Below are 18,094 nucleotides of genomic sequence, written 5' to 3' on the forward strand. Positions count from 1 at the left end.
GATTGTGGAACAGCTGCATGGAATGTACCAAAATAAACCTTTCACATGTGCAGATGGTTCTGCTCACAAGGAGAGGCAGAGGGGGCTTTGCAGCCTGCAGACAGATATGGGGCCTTTGCTACCTTTAAATAGGCCTATAATGCTGGCTCTTGTATGTCATTCACAGACATTTCTTTGCCCCCAGGCACACACTGGACAGCTAAACTTGTGACTTAGACCCTCTGGCAAACGAGTCAGATTAGTCAACAGCAGCACATGCTGTGAGATCTCCCACATCATACCAGTGCGAAGGGAAGGGAGTTGTAGGTACTTGGGTGGGAAGCACATTTAGGCCTCCCTACACCCATCACTCTGAGAAGCACATCACATGTGGGCAGCTGCACGAACAGATCCTCGAGACAGATTTAATGACTATTAAGATGGCCCCTGACCTGATTTTCTAGAGGCATGTTATAGACCTCGGAGTCCAGCAGCATGGTGCATGCACTGAAGGGCACTGCCTGGTTAGCAATGGTTCTCGCTGCCCGACAGTGAACTCTTAAGATCTCCTGTTCACATGAAACAATCAGCTTCTCCTGAGGAAAGAGGAGAAAGTAACCCAGTGAGTGACGAGTGCCCTTCATTACTCCAGAGAAGGAAGTTAAGCACCATTTGCCCCAGAAGGAATCCCCTAAAGGCTCTCCGTTACCCGCTCTATGCTGTGCTGGAGTCGCAGCTTCCCCCTCACGGCTTCCTGCTGCTTGAAGAGTTCCTTCAGGGGTTCCGCGAGTGATGGAGGGGGTGCAATCTACAGACACACAGAGAGGCACAAACCATTACAAATGGTGATACAGGCTGGATTCACTCTGAGCAGCATGGAGCTGTGTTCCTAATGCTGCTGCTGCACCTTTGAAATTGCTTTGGAGCTTGCTGTCCCTTTAGGCGAGGGGCCAGTGCTCTCAGCTGCTACACACAGCCCGGGGTTTGGGTGCAACTATACAATTATTGCCCTTAGGCTGATGATGTGTTGCCAAATCATTCAGTTGCCAGGGAGACGGAGCTCACATCATCCAATGTACTAGTGGAGGAAGCCTTGTCATGCAGGTGGGAGGCAAAGGACAATCCCCTAAGGCTAGCTATGACCAGGCAGCGTGTGGGAATGCAAAACAGGGTAAGAGGTTCTGTATTCAGAGGTGAGCACGGCTTTTGTGGCTGGGGCTTCCATCACCACATGCTTTAACCTACCCACCCTTTTAGGGCGTCACAAAGACACTTTGTGAAGTGCTTTAAGGTCATCTGATGAACCAATGGCATGACAACATGTGAAGCATGTTGGGGCAGCAGAGTCCCTGCTCATGGTGGGCAGCACACACTGAGGCGTGTCCATATTCCAACATAACTTTGGGTTTGCAGTGTGCATGGGACAACACCAATGTAGCGCAGAGTTCAGGCTACAATTCTAGAGTGTTTTCCTGTTCACACGGTGGGCCCAATCACATACAGAGAACAGGACGCCTTGCAGAGTAGAGAGCTAGGTGGCTGCTGTTCTTTGGGACAAACAGGTGTGCTCGTCACCTATAATGCTCATGATTTCACAGCAGATAAGATGTGCATCAATTCAGGCCCTGATCCTGCAATAAGATGGATTCCGACCAACTTTTGTGCTGAGCCCCATTGATTTCAACGGGGCGCCAGGCAAGTGCAGGCAGCTCATTGCAGGAGCAGGCCCTTGGTTCTCATTCCTCACTTTCATCGTGGAATATGCTGGAGGAGAGAATTGTATTTTCCATGAAACAGGTAGAGCACTGCTAAACAGACGTCTCCTGCCCGTTCATTTACTACTAGAACCAAAACTTTCAAATGGTAAGAATGTGGGACAATTTCCCAACGACATTCTCGGACTGTTGTGTTTCAGGCAGGGAAACCAGTTTACACTCCCCAAAGGGAAGCCCAGTGTAGTATTTTCTTTCAATAAAGCTTATTCTAATGAAGTGAAAGCCTCCCAATGCTTGCACTTGTACAGAATCCAGCATTGCTCCAGGTAGAAAAGAAGGAAGGTTCCACCAACTGTGGAATTCTCCATTAACTGCAGCAGGACATGGAATTTCACGTTAGTCAAATCCAGAACGACCTCCCCTGGAGGCTGGGAGCCAATATTTCCTGACTGGAGGTGTTAGTCTATTGGTGCATTTGCACTGGCAAACTCCATCAGTGGAGCTGTCAGAGAAATAGCTGGTCCCATTGCCACGGGGTCAGCACTACTGGCCAGTTGCAAATTGGAGCCTTGGTAAAATAAAAGGCAGAAGTTAAGAGTAGCTATCTTCTGCTCAGGGCCAGCCTTTGGGAAAATGGCACTCAGGGAGAACTTACGTTTTGGTGCCACTGGCCCCAATGGGCTCTCCACCCTGCCCCCTCCCCCTACACTGTGCCTCCTGCACCCCTAATCCCTGCACCCCCCTTCACCTCTACCCCTGCACCTCCCTCCTGTGTCCCTAACCCCTGCACTGTGCCCTCTTCAAACCTACCCCTGCCCCCTCCTGCGCCCCTAACCCCTGCACTGTGCCCTCTTCACCCCAACCTTTGCATTCCCCTCCTGTGCCCCAACCCCTGCCCCCTCCTGCACCCCTAACCCCTGCACTGTTCCCTCTTCACCCCAACCCTTGCATTCCCCTCCTGTGCCCCAATCCCTGCACTGTGCCCTCTTCAAACCAACCCCTGCCCCCTCCTGCACCCCTAACCCCTGCACTGTGGCCTCTTCACCTCAACCCCTACACTCTCCAGTACCCCAACACCTACACTCCCCTCCTGCCCCCAATCCCTGAACACCCTTCACTCCTACCCCCTGTACCTCCCTTCTGCGCCCCTAACTCCTCCACTGTGTCCTCTTCACCCCAACCCCTGCCCCTGACCTCTGCATCCCCTTCCTGCACCCACATGGGAAAACTGACCTGGATGCTGTGTCGGAGCAGCTGGCATTACTGCTCGCTCCCCACTGGCCTGCTGCTCCTTTGCCCCGTGCTGTGTGTGTGGGGGGAGCGAGGAGCAACACCAGGCCTCCCTGCATCCAGGTCACTTTCCCCACCTGGGCTGTGTACGGAGAGGGCAGGAGAGCAGCAGCTGCTGATGCCTCAGCTCATCCCAGGTGAGGAAGTGACCTGGATGCAGGGAGCCCTGGTGTGTGTGCTGTGGGGACTCTGTGTGTGTGCGTGTGTGCACGCGCGCGTGCGTGCATTAAGGGGAATGTGTGTGTTTGAGTGAGTGTTGAGCGCACTCTCTCTTTAAGAAAGCACTCAGGGTCAGGCATCTGCAGGCTTGTTCACACACAAGCAGCTGTTGCTGGACCCAGAGAGGCAGCAGCACTCAGAGATTCTCCCTGTCCTGTCACCCCAGCTCAGGGGAGACCTGGTACACAGGCAGGGGGAGGGGACACCCTGATATCAGTCCTCCTCCGCACAGCAGACAGGAGGACGCTCCCAGTCTGGAGTGGCCAGGGGCTCCGGGGAGAAACAGCATGGGGAGAAAATACGAGCAGCAGCAGCTGCACAAAGCAGTGGAACAGGGGGTAGGAGGGGCACCCCTGCTCTGGAGAAGTCACCTGGCTCAGCTTTTCGTCCAACTGCCCCCCTGCAGCTCGGGTCCCTCCCCGCTACCCTTCCAGATGCTGCTGTTCCGCCAGTCCAGCTGGCTCTCAGCAGGTCAGGTAGGAACCAGGCAAACCATGCACAGGGCACCCCCTTTGTCGGGCTGCCCACTCGCAGGGATGGCCCTGCTCCTGCTTATGGTCTTATAGTTGCCATACCTAATTCGTATACTGCTTATAAAAGCAGTTTTGCTTTCTGGCTTTCAAATCCATTGGCTTCACATGAACACAGACTAAGGTTCCAAATCTTGAGTTCCTAAGCACCGTTTAAAAGTCTGTCTATACAAATACTGCAAAACCCATTTATAATACACTTGTCCCTATAGCAAGGCTCAATTTTTTAATCTTAAGTATGTTCCAAAAGCATTCTAAAGCCAGGTACACAACTGGGGTTCCATCTTGACTATAAAACAGAACTGTGCTTTGACTATGTTGGAAGACACTCAGACTTGACTTGGCTATATCTGTAGCATTTCAGTTTTATTGTTTCATAAAGAGAATGGAGCCAGGAGAAGAAATAGTGAGGGTAACTCACCACTGGAATGTGAAGCTTGCTTAGTGGCTTGCCATCCAGCAGGTAGGACCCTGTATAGGTGACATATTCGGCGTAACACTGGGGAGCTTGGGGAGTGATGTAGCAGAGGATTTTCCGCTTCTCTTCAATCTTTTTCCTGATCTGAAGATACTCAAAGTATGGGTTTGATCTGTCACTATGATAGGGCTCAATGTCGTCCAGTTTTATGGCATTTACAATCGCTGCCAGTGTTTGCTGTATCATCTCTCTTGTCTGCTGGGTGGACGTGTTAATCTGCTGCTGTAGCTGTTGGCTGGAACGCTGGAACCTGCGTTTACGTGGATGTTGGGCTTGAGCATCGTCTTCCTCCGTCACTCGCCCTTTTGCACGTGTGGAAGGTGCAGAAACTGGAGGAAACTCTTTCTCAGAAGGTGCAGTGTTCTGTTTATTTTGATTGGCCAGCATTTGAGCCCTGTTCCTGGTAATTCGTTGCGGGATCTCTTCTATTTTTGGTGGTTTGGAAACTTCTGCGACTGGTTTTTGTACTGGCTCTATGGTTTCTACTGCAGTAGTCCCTTGGGGTGTGTCTGTCTGGATGGAAGAGACTTGGCTCCCACTTCGTACTGCAGCACTGTCTTGCGTGACCCCACTCTCAGCAGTGTTCGCTTGTGCCAAGCTGCTTTGAGATCCACTCTCCACTGCACAGTTTGACGAGGGCAATTCTTCATGGTTTGTTTCTGCCTCTTGTTTCTCTGGCTGAGCAAGCTCTATTGATGCAATCTGTTGAAAACTCTGTTCCTTGGACTCTTCTAATCTTTTCTCTTCTGGTACATTCAATGCTTCCGAGGTAGCTTCTGGTGCAATCACTTCCGATGTTTTTTCCTCCGGCTGTGGCTCTGGTTCCACAGCTAGTAAGTTACTTGGCTGATTAAGCGGTAGCTCCTCCTGCTCACTAGAAGCTGTGACAGACACACTCACATTTATGATCCCAGTATTTATGACTTCTGGGGCAGCTACTGAGCTTTCTTCTATCGATGCCACTTCAGTCATTTCAGCATCTGGAACATCTTTAGCTTGGAGCGGCAATTCCGGCAACGAGAAGGGACCAAGGTCTAAGTCATCTTCTGAGTTTGTGAATGGATCAGGCCACGTTACTGGCTCTTCTGGGTTTACAGGTGCAACACTACTGTTTTCCAAATAACTGTTTTCCAGAGTGTTAACAGCCTCTGCCTGAGTTTCTGTAGGAATGCAAGGGGGTTCTAAAGGCATCTCGGGTGTTTCTTCTGGAAGAGGCTTGCAGTTATTGAAGAAAGTGTCTAATCTAGTAGGGGACATGTAAGGAGCTTGCTCTTCTGCAGTTGCCATTTCTCCTGGAACTGTTTCTTCAACATCTTCCTTTACTTCATCAAGCCCCGGTTCAGATACTGACAATGGATAGGAAATAGGAGAAACTGGGTATGGAGAATCTGTAGAAATAAAGGACACGGGTGCAGGATGTATTGGGTCCAGTGAACAGAATGGCTTAGGGGATTCAGGGAACCTCTGGGGAGATTTCATTAGAAGTTCTGATCCCACTGACCAGCTGACTGGGTGATCAGATGGATTACCAATTAAACTAGGAGGCATGGGAGGGTCAGGGTTTCTGGAAGGAGGGTTACCCCAGTCCATATTGTTCTGCTCTGAGATACCTGAACTAAAATCGTTTTCTTCAATAGGTGGTAAAAAGGTAGACTCTGGTGGCAAAATAGAAGCAGTAGCTTGCTGCTCTTCTGTGGTATCCAAAGGCATGCCAAGATCAGGGGGAAGAGCACTTTCTACAGAAGGTGCAAGCAGCTCATCTCTGTGTGAGGGGGAGGATTTTGCTTGTAAACCAGAAAAGATGCTTTCAGGTGATTGGACAACATTGCCAACAGGTGCACAATGCAAAGTTTCTACTTTAGGTGATGGAATTCCATAGTCAGGTGAATAATACCCTGGAGACATACACTGAAACTTTTCTGCAGGAACAGAAGGAAGAGGGACTTTTTCTTCCATCAAATGCTGCACTGGAGAATCATAATTTGATGTTGCCGGGACACTTTGCTGCCTGAAAAACTTGTCTCCAGCACTGAACTCATCTTCAGGGATCCTTCTTATATCAACAGAGATTGAACGATAAAGGTTTGTGGAGGGTATCGTCCTTGTTGGAGTCTGACTTGGATTGTCAGGAAGTCCACTCGAAGCATTTGCATATCTGTCAAAAAAGGATGGAGAACATGCATTCATGGACATTGTGGATATGGGCAGAGAGTGCTGAGAGTCAGCACAATCAAACATCAAATCTGTGTAATCTTCATTGCTGCACGAAGGAGTTCTTGGTGTCTGCATCACTTCTTCATAGCTTGGACAAGAAACTACGGAAGCTGGAGCTGGAACACCTGTCGGCCTGTTCTGATCTGGCCTGGGAGAAGCAGGTAAAATTTCTTTCAGCTGAGGGCCAGTTATCCAGTCCTTTGAATCTGTCCCCACAGCAGGCTGTGGCTTATTATCTGGTGACAATATAGGAGTCAGTGGACCTAGTTCTTTGAGCTTTTTGTCCTTTAGCTGAGTATCTAGTGCTAGTGGTTTCTTTGTGGTCAAATCCAGACTCCTCTTACGCATCTCTTCAGAGGTTTTCATTTTATCTTTTAATTTGGGATCTCCAGATCTGTGCCTCATCTTCTCCATTTGCTTCATTCTCTCTTTGTGTCTTTTGTGGCGCTCCTCAATTTCCAGGTCTTTTTGGCTCAGCATCCTTTCAAAGCTGGTCATCATTAGATCACCATCACCCAGAAGCTTCTCTCTAGGCCTGTTATCTTTCTTGCTACCATCTTTGGACAATGTTATTTTATCATTTCCATTACTGATCTTTAGAGACTCTGTTTTGTCTTTCTCTTGGTTTTCCTTGAGTTTCTCCTTCATTTTGGTTTCACTAAATTTGAGGTTCTCCTCCTTTGACTTATCTTTGAATGTGATAACTTGAGGGCTATCCTTGTCTTTAACCACAGATTTTGTCTCATCTTTGTGATGTTTAAAGAATCCATCTGTATGTTTGTCTCTATGCTTTTCCTTTTCATCCTTCCATTTTTCCTTGTGTTTTTCTCTCTTCTTCTTCTCTTTGATTGTGCTGATGGTACTGGAACCGTAAGTCTTTTCCTTTTCTGCCTTCTTTGAGAGCTCTCTCTCAGGATCATTTTTATCTTTCTTTTCAGAAAACAAATAGTCAATGTTTTTGTCCAGTTCTTCCTCAACCTCTGCTTTCATGCTGTAGGAAATGCCAAAAGTCTCCCCATCCACAGAGAATTCTTTTTCATATTGATTAGAATCTTTTCTGTTGCTGGAGTCTTTAAAGTCATCCATTTTCTCTTTTTTCTCTGTTTTTTCCTTCTTTGCTTTCTCTTTCTCGTGACTTTTCTTTGACGAAGATGAGGAATGTCTGTGCCTCTCCTTCTCCTTGAGTTTGTCTTGCAAGCAGGGCAAAGGAAGAGAATCTTTATACTTTTCCTCAGAGGCATCCATAAGAGAAAGGTTAGAAGACTCAAAGAGGATGGTTAGTCCTGGATCTTGTCCTCTGTCTGTGAAGCTATCAGAAGAAATCTCACTTATTTTATCATTGGAGTCATCTCTATATTCATTGAGGGCCTCCTCCTCCAATTTTTCCAACAGGCTCTTCTCGGTCTCTCCTCCTTTTGAAGACTTCTTTTCTTTGGAATGTTCTTTTTCCATCTTTTCCTTATGCTTGTTTTTTACCTTCTCCTCAGCAGCATGCTTCTTTTCGGTCTTTTCAGGGAGCTTTTGCTTGTTTTTCTTTTCTTGGGTGGAGTCTACTGAGGTTCTGTCTTTCCTGTCTTTATACTTCTCGACAGAATCTTTATCCTTCTTCTCTTTGTGTTTTTCAAAGAAACCCTTCTCTTTTTTCTCCTTCCCACCTTCTGCTAATCCTTTATCCTTTTTCTTCTCTTTATCTTTCTGTTTCTCTCCTGAATGTTGTCTGTCAGAAGAGTACTTTCTGTGCTTGTCAGCAAGATAAAGGTCCTTTTCAGCAGCCATGCTATCATCTTTTTCTTGTAGACTGTCCATTCGATGCAATTCACTCCCAACAGCCTCACCAATTTTGAATCCGCTTAAGCTGTAATCATCCTTCTCATCTTCGCTTTCATCTGTGAAGATATCTGCGATGCTGTACCAGCTTTTCTCTTTTCCTTTTTTTTCATCTCTTTTCTCAGAGAAATCCTCTCTATCTCCAGAGAAGTTTTTCTCTTTTTTCTCTTTGATAGAGTCTAAAGAAGTCTTCCTTTCTTTGTCTTTGTTATGCAGATCCTTGTATTTCTCCTTAGTATCTTTTTTCTCTTTAAAACTTTTATCCAGTTCTTTGTCCTTCTGGTTTTTCTCAGCAACAACTTTTTCATTTTTCTCTTTATCCGCTTCTTTGGATTTCTCCTTATATTTTTCTGGTTTCAGTTTCTCTTTCTTTTCCTTATCAGGAGCATCTTTCTTCTCCTTATCTTTCCCTGAATGGTGCCTTTCCCCGCTCTCCACATTTTTTCCACTGCATTCAGGGTCAGATTTCTCCTTGAAGAATGTTTCACAACCATATTCTTTAAACTCATCTCGATAGGGCTCCTCTTGTTTAATTTTTATGTCCTTTCGGTCTTTACAGCTATCAGAGGAATCTTTTCTTTCTTTGTTGATTTCACCTGGATCTTTTTCCTTTCTCTCTTTAACGCTTTCTGCAGAATCTTTCCTTTTCTTGTCCTTTTCAGGCAGATAACTAGGAGCGACTTTATGCTTTTCAGTTTGGTCCTTCTTCTTCTCAGGGTTTTTGTCGACACTTTCTCTCTCTCTTTTTTTTAAGAATGTATCCTTTTCATTGCGTTTTTCATTGTATTCTTTCTTTTCCTTTGTTTTATTCTCCCTTTTCTTGTCTTTAATTTCTTCCTTCACTGTTTCTATGATTAGTTTTGCCATGCTGTCATTTTTAATCTCCCTGAAGTCTGTTACTGGAGAATCCCAGCTATCCTCACCTTTGAAATCAAAGGATGAATCAGATGACAAATCAGAAAACCATCTCTCTTGCTGATCATCAGAAAGGCTGAATTTTGTGTCCTCGCTTTCCAGCAATTGGCTTTTATTACTAAACTCATCAAATCCAGGCTCCTCTTTGTAAACTTTTTCTTTTTTACATTTTTCTCTCTCTTCTTTGAAGGTTTTGTCTTTCTCCAGTTTAGTAATTTTCTCCTCCTTCAGATCATTCTTCTTTTCAGATTTTGACTGTTTTTCCTTTGATTTTTTCTTTCTCTCCTCCTTGTGTATTCTAGGTTTCTCCTCTTTGGGAGACTTCTCCTTTATGGGTTTCTCTTTACTTGACTTCTCCTCTCTGAAAAATTTGCTGATGTCTTTATTCCCCTCTTTGACTTTTTTTAATGATTTCTCCTCTTTGGAGGCTTTTCCAGTCTCATCTTTAAACAACCATTCCTTCTCCTCTGATTTACTTTTCAGTAGCTTTTCTTCCTTTTTACAGTGTTCTCTCTCATGTTTTAACACTTTTAATTTATTTTCACTTGGACTTTCAGTCTCTATCAAACCCTTGTCAGGCTTTTGCTTAGAGTCCTCATATTCAAAAGAAAAAGTTTTGATTATTTTAATGTCTTGGCTGACTGGGCATTGTCCCTTCTCTTTGTTTTTGTGTTTATGTTTTGTTTTATGTTTTTTAACAACTTTTCCCTCCTTATCCAGCTTTGGAATTGCTCCGTCCACGTTGGCATGGAATGAATTCTTCTTCTCACAGACAGTATTATGAGAGTTATTTTTCTTTTTGTGCTCCTGCTTCTTTCTCACTGGCTTTAACGACTGTAAACTGGAATCCTCAGACGTATAGTCTGACTCACTTGTCAGTCTCGTCCTTGTGGAGTCCGATAAGGAACTGACATCTGACCATGCCGGAGAAGATATGGTTTTCCAATTGTCTGTCCTCCAGTGCTTGGAGTGCTGGTCTGTAAGATTAGGGTTATGTTTCTGTGAAGCTAAACTCCCATGAGAAGAGGTGGAAGAGGCAGACAGAGAGTTGAACAAGGAGGATTCCTTTAGCACTAGCCTAGAGTCCTTTACACAGCTAGAGCTTTGCACAGAGTCTCTATCATCCTCCTCACTCTCCAAATTTTCACTTTCTGATTCAGAGGAACAAAATTTGTCATTTTTTTTGCCAAACCGAACCTCTTTGCTCTTTGTCTCCTTTTTCCGCTTCTTTTTGACTTTATTCTTCTCCTTCTGTTGCTTGGTGTTGGAGGGCTCTCGAGTCTTGCTGCTGGGCAGTATCGAATGAGTCGATAGTCTCAGCTTCTCGCCAGTCCCCACGGCTACACTGGTATCCTCTTCATCCGACGTGTCTGACAGGATGCGATGGGCAGGTTTCTTTGGTGTAATTGTGTTATTTTTAGTATAGGTTTTTACTTCCATTTTGGGTATGGAAATAAAACTGTTTGTTTTAGTCTCTTTCCTGTAATCCTTTTTCAGCAAATGCTTGTCATCGACAGGCGGGACTCTGTCCTGCTCATCATCTTCATCAAATTCATATTCATCCTTTACCGGTGTGATTGTTGTTTTGGGGGGCTCTTGACTCTTTGTCTTATGTTTCAAGCCTTTTTCAAACTCAGAGTCTGTGTTATTGCCATCGACGGAGCTGGAAGGTGCAAATGAAGGGGCGTCCTCCTCCTCTGAGCTCTCTGTGGAGAAAAAACAGCACAAAGCATTAGCCCTCTCGGTTGTTTTCAGGAGAAATATGCATTCTTCAGGCCTCCTCTGAAATCCCAAGTTAGCAGCCTCCTTGCACCCCACGCACTGAACACAGCAGATTTCTTAGCTGAGCCTAGAGTGAGCTTAACATTCTTTTGGAAAGAATACCCAAGTAGTTTTAAAACTACGTAGGATGCACTCAGAGTGGGCACAGCTCTAACACACAAATGGGCTGTAGACCAGGATTCTCAGGGAGGAGCCGTGGCATGCAGTGCCTCTCTTGAACTATCACTAACTAAGAAGCTGCCCACCCAGTGCAGGCATTGCAGCTATTAGTCATAACTTCATCACCTCCATGCTAGACTACAGTCATTTAGTGGAGCACTGTCTGGAAGCTTCCACAAATGCAGAATACAGCACCTTGCTTTCCCGGGGGTATGCTGTAATGAATACACAACAGGTATGCGAGAATTTCTACACTTGCTTCCAGGTGCAAGTCAAAATGCTCACGACAGACTTTGAACCCTAAATGATATGGGACCCAGTTACTCAAGGGCCTGGCCTCTCCTCCTACATCCCCAGTTGTGGTAGGTGGAAACATGTAGGATGCTTTTAGCAGTAGGCTCCTACGACTCAACTCTCCAGGATGAGTGGCAGAGCTCTCTGAGCAAAGGGTAGGTTTTCTAAGCATCTGAACATCTTGGCTGTGGACTGACTTGGCTATTGCAGTAGCATGTAGGCGTTTTGGGGTTATTATAACTGGTAGCAGGTTGCCACTATGGCGATAGACCATTATCCCAACACCCACACCGGTCAGCATCTCACCTGTTGAGCTCTCTTCGCTAGAGGGATAGGTGGTCTTTCCCAGGAGTAGATTCACCATGGTGGGGGAATTAGCGACTTTTAAAGGCGTCTCTCCCTTCCTGTTGCTTTGATGAGGGTTCCCTCCGTAATGTAACAACAATTTTACCACCTAAAAATGAGAAAAACTTCAAAATCTCAGTACAATTCCATTTCGAAGGAAGATGTTTCAGTCCCCATCACTTCTGTGGGCTGTTCAGACAGACAAGCAGGAAAGAGGTTAGTTTGAGGTCAGGTCATCCTGCCCTCTGTCACCCAGTGACATGGAAACAGTGATTGAAATGAGGGACAGAGAAAATGGCAGGACAGATTTAGGGGGGGAAATGCAAACCTGTATTCTGGTAGCAAGCTCCAGCCTACAATTCCAAGGTCTCTGACACAAAGTGGAGAAACTAGCACATTTAATAGCACAGGGGTTGGAGAAAGATTCTCACATGGAAAGATGCAACATGCCTGTCAGTGAAATGAAATGAAACAGCAATTGCCTATACAAATACTACTTAAAGCACAGGAAAATCAAACTCATTTATTTGTAACAAATCACTAAAAAATGGCTACTAAATCCAGCAAGAACCAACCTTGAAATGCCCATTATTAGCTGCATCATGCAGCGGGGTGTCGTCATCCAACCCCTTTGTGTTGACTTCCGCGCCGGCAGCAAGCAACTGCTTTGCAACATCATAGTAACCCCGGTTACATGCCTCGTGCAATGCTGTCCAGCCTGCAAGCACACAAACACTCATGACGTGGGCAAATAATTTTTACGGTCGAAAATTATGAACAGTGTCACAGTAACCTAAATAGATGCTGCTGGCTGCTAATACGGCAGCTTGCCTGCAGCTCTGCCTGCTGACACGGAGCTCTTCGAACCAGCCAGCACACGGCATGGCAGTACCTGTGTGGCCAAGACCACCTGCCCAACACACCAGCAGCTCTGCTTTGGAAAGCAACTTTTTTGCCAGCCTGACATCTGGTACTTGAGTCCATCCGGCTTTTCTGTTTGGCAACACAAGGTGCTACAGCCAATTGTCCTGTAGAACTTTCATGCCACTCAGTGAACTCCAAAAGCAGAGAACGTTTAGTGAATGAACTCAAAGGGCGTCTGATACCTCATGGTGCTCTGCTCTTATTAGATTGAATTGTTTCTCTCTCCTTTAACTTTTTGATAGGAGGAAGATTGTCACTCAGTCAGGACTGGGATTTAGAATTCATCTGGTCGTACAGTGTATCCCCTAGCTGAACTCACAGCATACAGGTTGTCTGCAACATTTCCATAGCAAGCAACTGTAACATCACAAACAGGACTATGACTTCTGGAAGGGACTAAGTGTGGAAGCAGATGAACTCTGCAGAAACAAAAGCTCCTATTCTCAAACAAACCTCTGAAGAATGAGGGAAAGAAATGTAAACATTTCTATCATGCATGGGCAGCAGATTGATTTCTAAGCAGAATCTGTTTCGAAGTTTCCCAGCAGGTGTGTACTACTCCTTGGGTATTCTGCCAATAGCACTGGTGAGCCTTTCAGAACCCTCCATTTGTACTATTAAAAAGGGGTATCTGTGATTGAAATTACAACGAAAACACACTTCAGTAGAACACTGATGTTAAAAATCCAGAGCTCAAGAATAAGCATATCTACTCATTACATTTAAAAAACTACTTTAAAAGAATGTTATGGTCAGAAAGTCAAACACTCAAAAGCTAGGAAATGCCAGAATTAAGGTTGTCTGTGCAACCTTAATTCAGCCCTCCTGTGCGTATAATTATGATTAAGGGTAAGATTGTGTCATGGAGGTAAAGAATGTCATTGATTCTGTGACCTTCAGAGACCTCGTGATATTTTCCAGCCCTGGGGTGGTGGGCCAGAGCTCCCAGATGCCGCAGGTGGCTGCCGCAGTTCTGAGCCGCCAGGGATGAGGAGTGTTGGACCTCTCCCTTCCGCAGTGGGGCTCAAGCTCTCTTACTCCCCTCCCCCTCACTCAAGCTTCAGCCCTCTCCACCATCAGCACCATTTTGTCATGGTTATCTTTAGTAAAAGTCAGGGACATGTCACGGGCTTCCGTGAATTTTTTTATTGCATTTGAGTCAGAGAGGTTCCTCCTCCACACTGCTTGGGCACCAGCAGAGGGAATACTGAGAACACAGGAGAAACAGGCTCCCTGTTCTCAGTTCTGATGCCACAGTTGACTCCCAAAAGCTTGAAGGAGCAATTGCAGGAAAAGTCCTGCCCAGCCTCTACAATCCTGGGATGGAGCATGTTCAGTATAGATGGAATGGTCTCAGAATTCAGCGGCTAAACTCTAATCAGTCTCTACTGAGCATGTGCAAACTGAGATTTTTCAGATTTATGACGCACCCTAACTTGGGCAGTTTTACACAGGGATAGCAAGAATTTTTTCAGCATGTGCAAAATAATGCATTTCCCTTAATCTCATTCTTAAAAACAGCTGAATTTAATATAAAAACAAAACAAGAAACAAAACCCAGCCTAAGGCAAACACCTGACATGGAAAATTTCAGCACAAATGGTTCAAATTTGACTAAATTATACTAAGCAACTGAAAACAGGATCTTATAATAGGAAGTGTTGGACAAGCTTAACTACAGGTGTTACCACCAGCTCTATCTATAATCCCAGGGGTACCCACTAAGGTGACCAGATGTCCCGACTTTATAGTGACACTCCTGATTTTTGGGTCTTTTTCTTACATACGCTCCTATTACCCCCCCATCCCCAGTCCCGATTTTTCACACTTGATATCTGGTCACCCTAGTACCCACACTTCACCTGTCCATGGGCTTTGCTGGGTCACACTGAATGATTATAAAACAAAGCAAATCACTGCACCTGCCCTCATCTTTCATGAGGATCTAAGACTTGCTAGGACTACAGTCTGCAATACTCCATCCTCATCGGGATGGACATTGCTCAGACCAGAATGAAGCACCTCATGCTGAGACTCTCCATTCCATTGCACCACCCTAAGCTCATGGCTCATGCCACAAGGCACAAGTGCCTGAAGTTAGAAAAATTTCCTGCGCACAGGGTCTTTCTATAACTGGCCATTACAGTGTCTGGTCCTGGACACTTTCAGTCTAGAGATGGATACTGGACTCAAGGGACTCTGGGTCTGATGTGGCCTGGCTATTCCTATATTTATTAAAGGCGAGGTGAGATACTGGGCACATACAAATCCAGACTGCACTTTGGGCTCCTGGCTTATTTATACAGATCACTGAACTGCAGCTGGGCTTGCTACCTGCGAAGTCCTTAACGTTGACATCTGCGCCCTCAATGATGAGTTCCTTGATGCGCCGGGCATCTCCTCGGATGGCAGCTCTATGCAGCCGAGTCTCTCCACGCTCATTTCTCTTATTTACTTTATCTTTGGTTTTGGAGGCAGAGTTAGGAGTTCCCTTCTGACACACTGTAGACTGAGAGGGATGCTTTGGTGTTGTATCTACTGCATGGAGAAGAGAAATACAGTGAAGAACTGCAATTCAAAGGAAAACCAGAGCCCTCAGAGGGAGCTGTTGCAATACTTTTAATCCAGCAGTTGCACTGAAGCACTGACTGCAAGGCACTCAGAGGTAACTGATCCTCTGAACCAGATGTGGAGACAGAGGAAAGCCTGTGTATGTATAATACAGATATAAATTGTAGGCTGTGCTGAAGCACAGACTGGAGAAGGGTGTAGTAACCCTTGTACAGATTATAGACAACCCTATGATTTCAGAAAGGGCAAAGGGTCTCCTCATACCCAAAAGTCTTACTTCCAAAGGGAAGTGACAAAGTAACCTTCCCCATGTGCCTGTGAGGGGCTAACTGCCTAGAAGGATAATGCACACACTTCTTGGGAGAAGCCCTGAATATTCTGAAATTCACTTACTATCAAGTGAGAGTGACTTGAAACTAGATTCACATTAAGAATGACAGCAACAAAAATAAGGTCCCTAGATAACTCCACCGTTCTGTATATAAGACAGAAGGATACACAGACAGATCATATAACACATATAAAACCCCACAGGAGCCCATATTGGCAACAGATACTACAGTATATTGAAATATTAATTCCATGTTAAAAACACTTATATTAGGTCTAAAATTACAATACACCATGGTTAGCAGAGTCTAGTTCTTTTACATAAGAAGGAGCATTTAAGAATCCCAGAAATAAACATGTTCTCCCTTTTACTCTAAAAGACATCTTGTTACTCAATCAACATATTAACCTAGCAGAAAACTTGGAGCTCTGACATATGCTAATGATCCCAGTAACTAAATTAGTTCTGAGATCTTTAGTGCTAACTAAACAGCATCTAATGCCTTCTGCACCTCTCTGTCCAACATTATATAATCATTTCAGAATGCTATATGGGACATTTGCCTAAATTGGGGTAGGGAGCTGTAGCTTGCATGAAGTGATATTAGGTGAAGATGGAATATTTGGCAGGAGTGAAGCATTTGCATCCCTTAAATTCATTTCCAGACTCTCATACTGTAGTCTTGAGGCCGAAGAATTATGCTACCAACATTATAAAACATGTCCTGGGTTCCAGGGAGACACCACTGGTACACATGCTCAACTGTGTCTATTTTGTGACCATGACTGCTGTTTACGAATAAGCAGAAACATACCAAGTCCCACTAAATATGAGCTCAGACACATCCACCCACGCCTCACTTTCAGCTCTCACCTGGGCTATTTGCAGATTCTTCTGCTGTCATCTGCATAAGAAGGGCGACTTGCTGGCGCTCAGAGAGTGGGTAACCAGCCCTGATTCCTGAAAGCCCCATTCCAAACAGCAAGCCTGGCTTCCTAGTGGCAGGCTCCTTTTTAATCCTCTTCCGTTCTGGACCCTGCTTTTCTGTGATGCAATCAGAGACAGAAAGGGAAGGGGAAGGTTTCATGCTACGGACATTTCCACAACTGAAATTCACATTCATTTTTCAGACAAGTGCTATTAATAGCTTTCCCCATTCATGTCAGTCGTCTTCTCTGTATGGCGGATGTAAACGTAGAGCAACAACTATAATTTTACATTTAGATGGTGAAGCCAGACAATTGCGTCTGATAACTCATGTCAGTGTCTTACAGAGTATAATGAAACCACTGGTGAAAAAAACCTGGGTTAGAAGCACTGACATTTGCCAGCACTGATGCTCTTGGACAGATACCCTCATTCAGAACCGTTAAAAGCCATGGCACTGAAGCACACACCTCACTGGCTGCCGGAGAGCCCTGCAACACCTAGGTACAGTGAAATATCGCCGAGTGGAGGACACCTTACCTCAGCAGTGCTGGCCGTGGGTCACTTTGCTGGCAGTCTAGCAGTTTCCTAACAGGTTGGGTTTTTTGTTTTTTTAATATTTAGATTCTCTTCCCCCCACCCCCACCCCAAACAGCAGCACAAGAGGGGGGAGAATGAACGCACACGGAGGCCAACTGTCAGTACTGTACCTTCCGTCTTGCTTCTAGGAACCTCCATTTCATGCCATGGTGCTTCGAGGAGCGTACCAGCCTTATACCACCACAGCATGGACTGAACTGGAGGCATCTAAAAGCAGCAACAGAAAGTGCTAACAAGATACATTGTAACAGCTCTGAAATGTCGCCATCTCATCCCCTTCAGCTACCGTAGGTCCTGTACTCCTCATCGGAACCAGTACAAAATATCATGTCAATCCCTACGATACTGTGTGTGTAAAACAATGCAGGGCGGATGCCCTCCTTTCAATGTTACAGCAGACTGTCATCCTCCCTGGGTGACTTCCCGTTTACAGCATGTTCCTGCATCACCTCAGGGACATTCTTATGTGCTTATTCAGCTGGGTCCCTTCCCCTACCTACCTCTGTGAAAACAACGGATAGGGAGGGAAGAAACTCTTAAGAACAGTTTTTCGCTCCCAGTAACTAACTGATCTAGCTGCAGACAACTCCTGCTGGGAGGAATGAGGGTGCTGCCCAGAGCCAATGTTTGTTTGTGACCTACAATGTGTGCAGGGATAACACTAAACCCAGGCCTCTCCCCACATCACCCAACACTGCTCTCGCCCGCAAGCGTTACATCCTAGAGATAAAAAGAAAAGGAGTACCGGTGGCACCTTAGAGACTAACAAATTTATTAGAGCATAAGCTTTCGTGAGCTACAGCTCACTTCATCGGATGCATTTGGTGGAAAAAACAGAGGAGAGATTTATATACACACACACAGAGAACATGATAGCCAGTGAGAACTAGACCTGAAAGCATTATGGGATTTGCTACCTCACTCTTGCTTCTTTCAGCTCATATGTACACCACACATTCCTGAATATACAGCTTCTCTTCTGCAGTTTTCTGAT

The 18,094-nt window shown here is 45.5% G+C and overlaps 1 protein-coding gene across 6 annotated transcripts in view; it reads right to left on the reverse strand.

Annotated features, from left to right (window-relative positions):
* Positions 1-18,094, reverse strand: part of ANKRD11 (ankyrin repeat domain 11) — a 223,607-nt gene that overhangs the window by 3,567 nt on the left and 201,946 nt on the right. For 3 of the 6 annotated variants that reach the window (XR_005288446.2, XM_038368451.2, XM_038368458.2), the window contains 7 exons: positions 16,447-16,617; positions 15,006-15,209; positions 12,323-12,465; positions 11,709-11,856; positions 4,155-10,873; positions 689-787; positions 432-575 (listed from right to left, as the gene is read on the reverse strand). Coding sequence is in view for 5 of the 6 variants with exons in the window: in XM_038368451.2 (XP_038224379.1) it covers positions 432-575; positions 689-787; positions 4,155-10,873; positions 11,709-11,856; positions 12,323-12,465; positions 15,006-15,209; positions 16,447-16,617 (7,628 nt within the window). In the remaining variant the exon portion in view is untranslated. Of the gene's footprint in view, positions 1-431; positions 576-688; positions 788-4,154; positions 10,874-11,708; positions 11,857-12,322; positions 12,466-15,005; positions 15,210-16,446; positions 16,618-17,210; positions 17,308-18,094 lie in introns of all 6 variants that reach the window. The other 3 variants (XM_038368456.2, XM_038368453.2, XM_043494827.1) reach the window with 3 other exon arrangements.

Source organism: Dermochelys coriacea, chromosome 12 (assembly GCF_009764565.3).
Source record: "Dermochelys coriacea isolate rDerCor1 chromosome 12, rDerCor1.pri.v4, whole genome shotgun sequence".
NCBI lineage: Eukaryota > Metazoa > Chordata > Testudines > Dermochelyidae > Dermochelys > Dermochelys coriacea.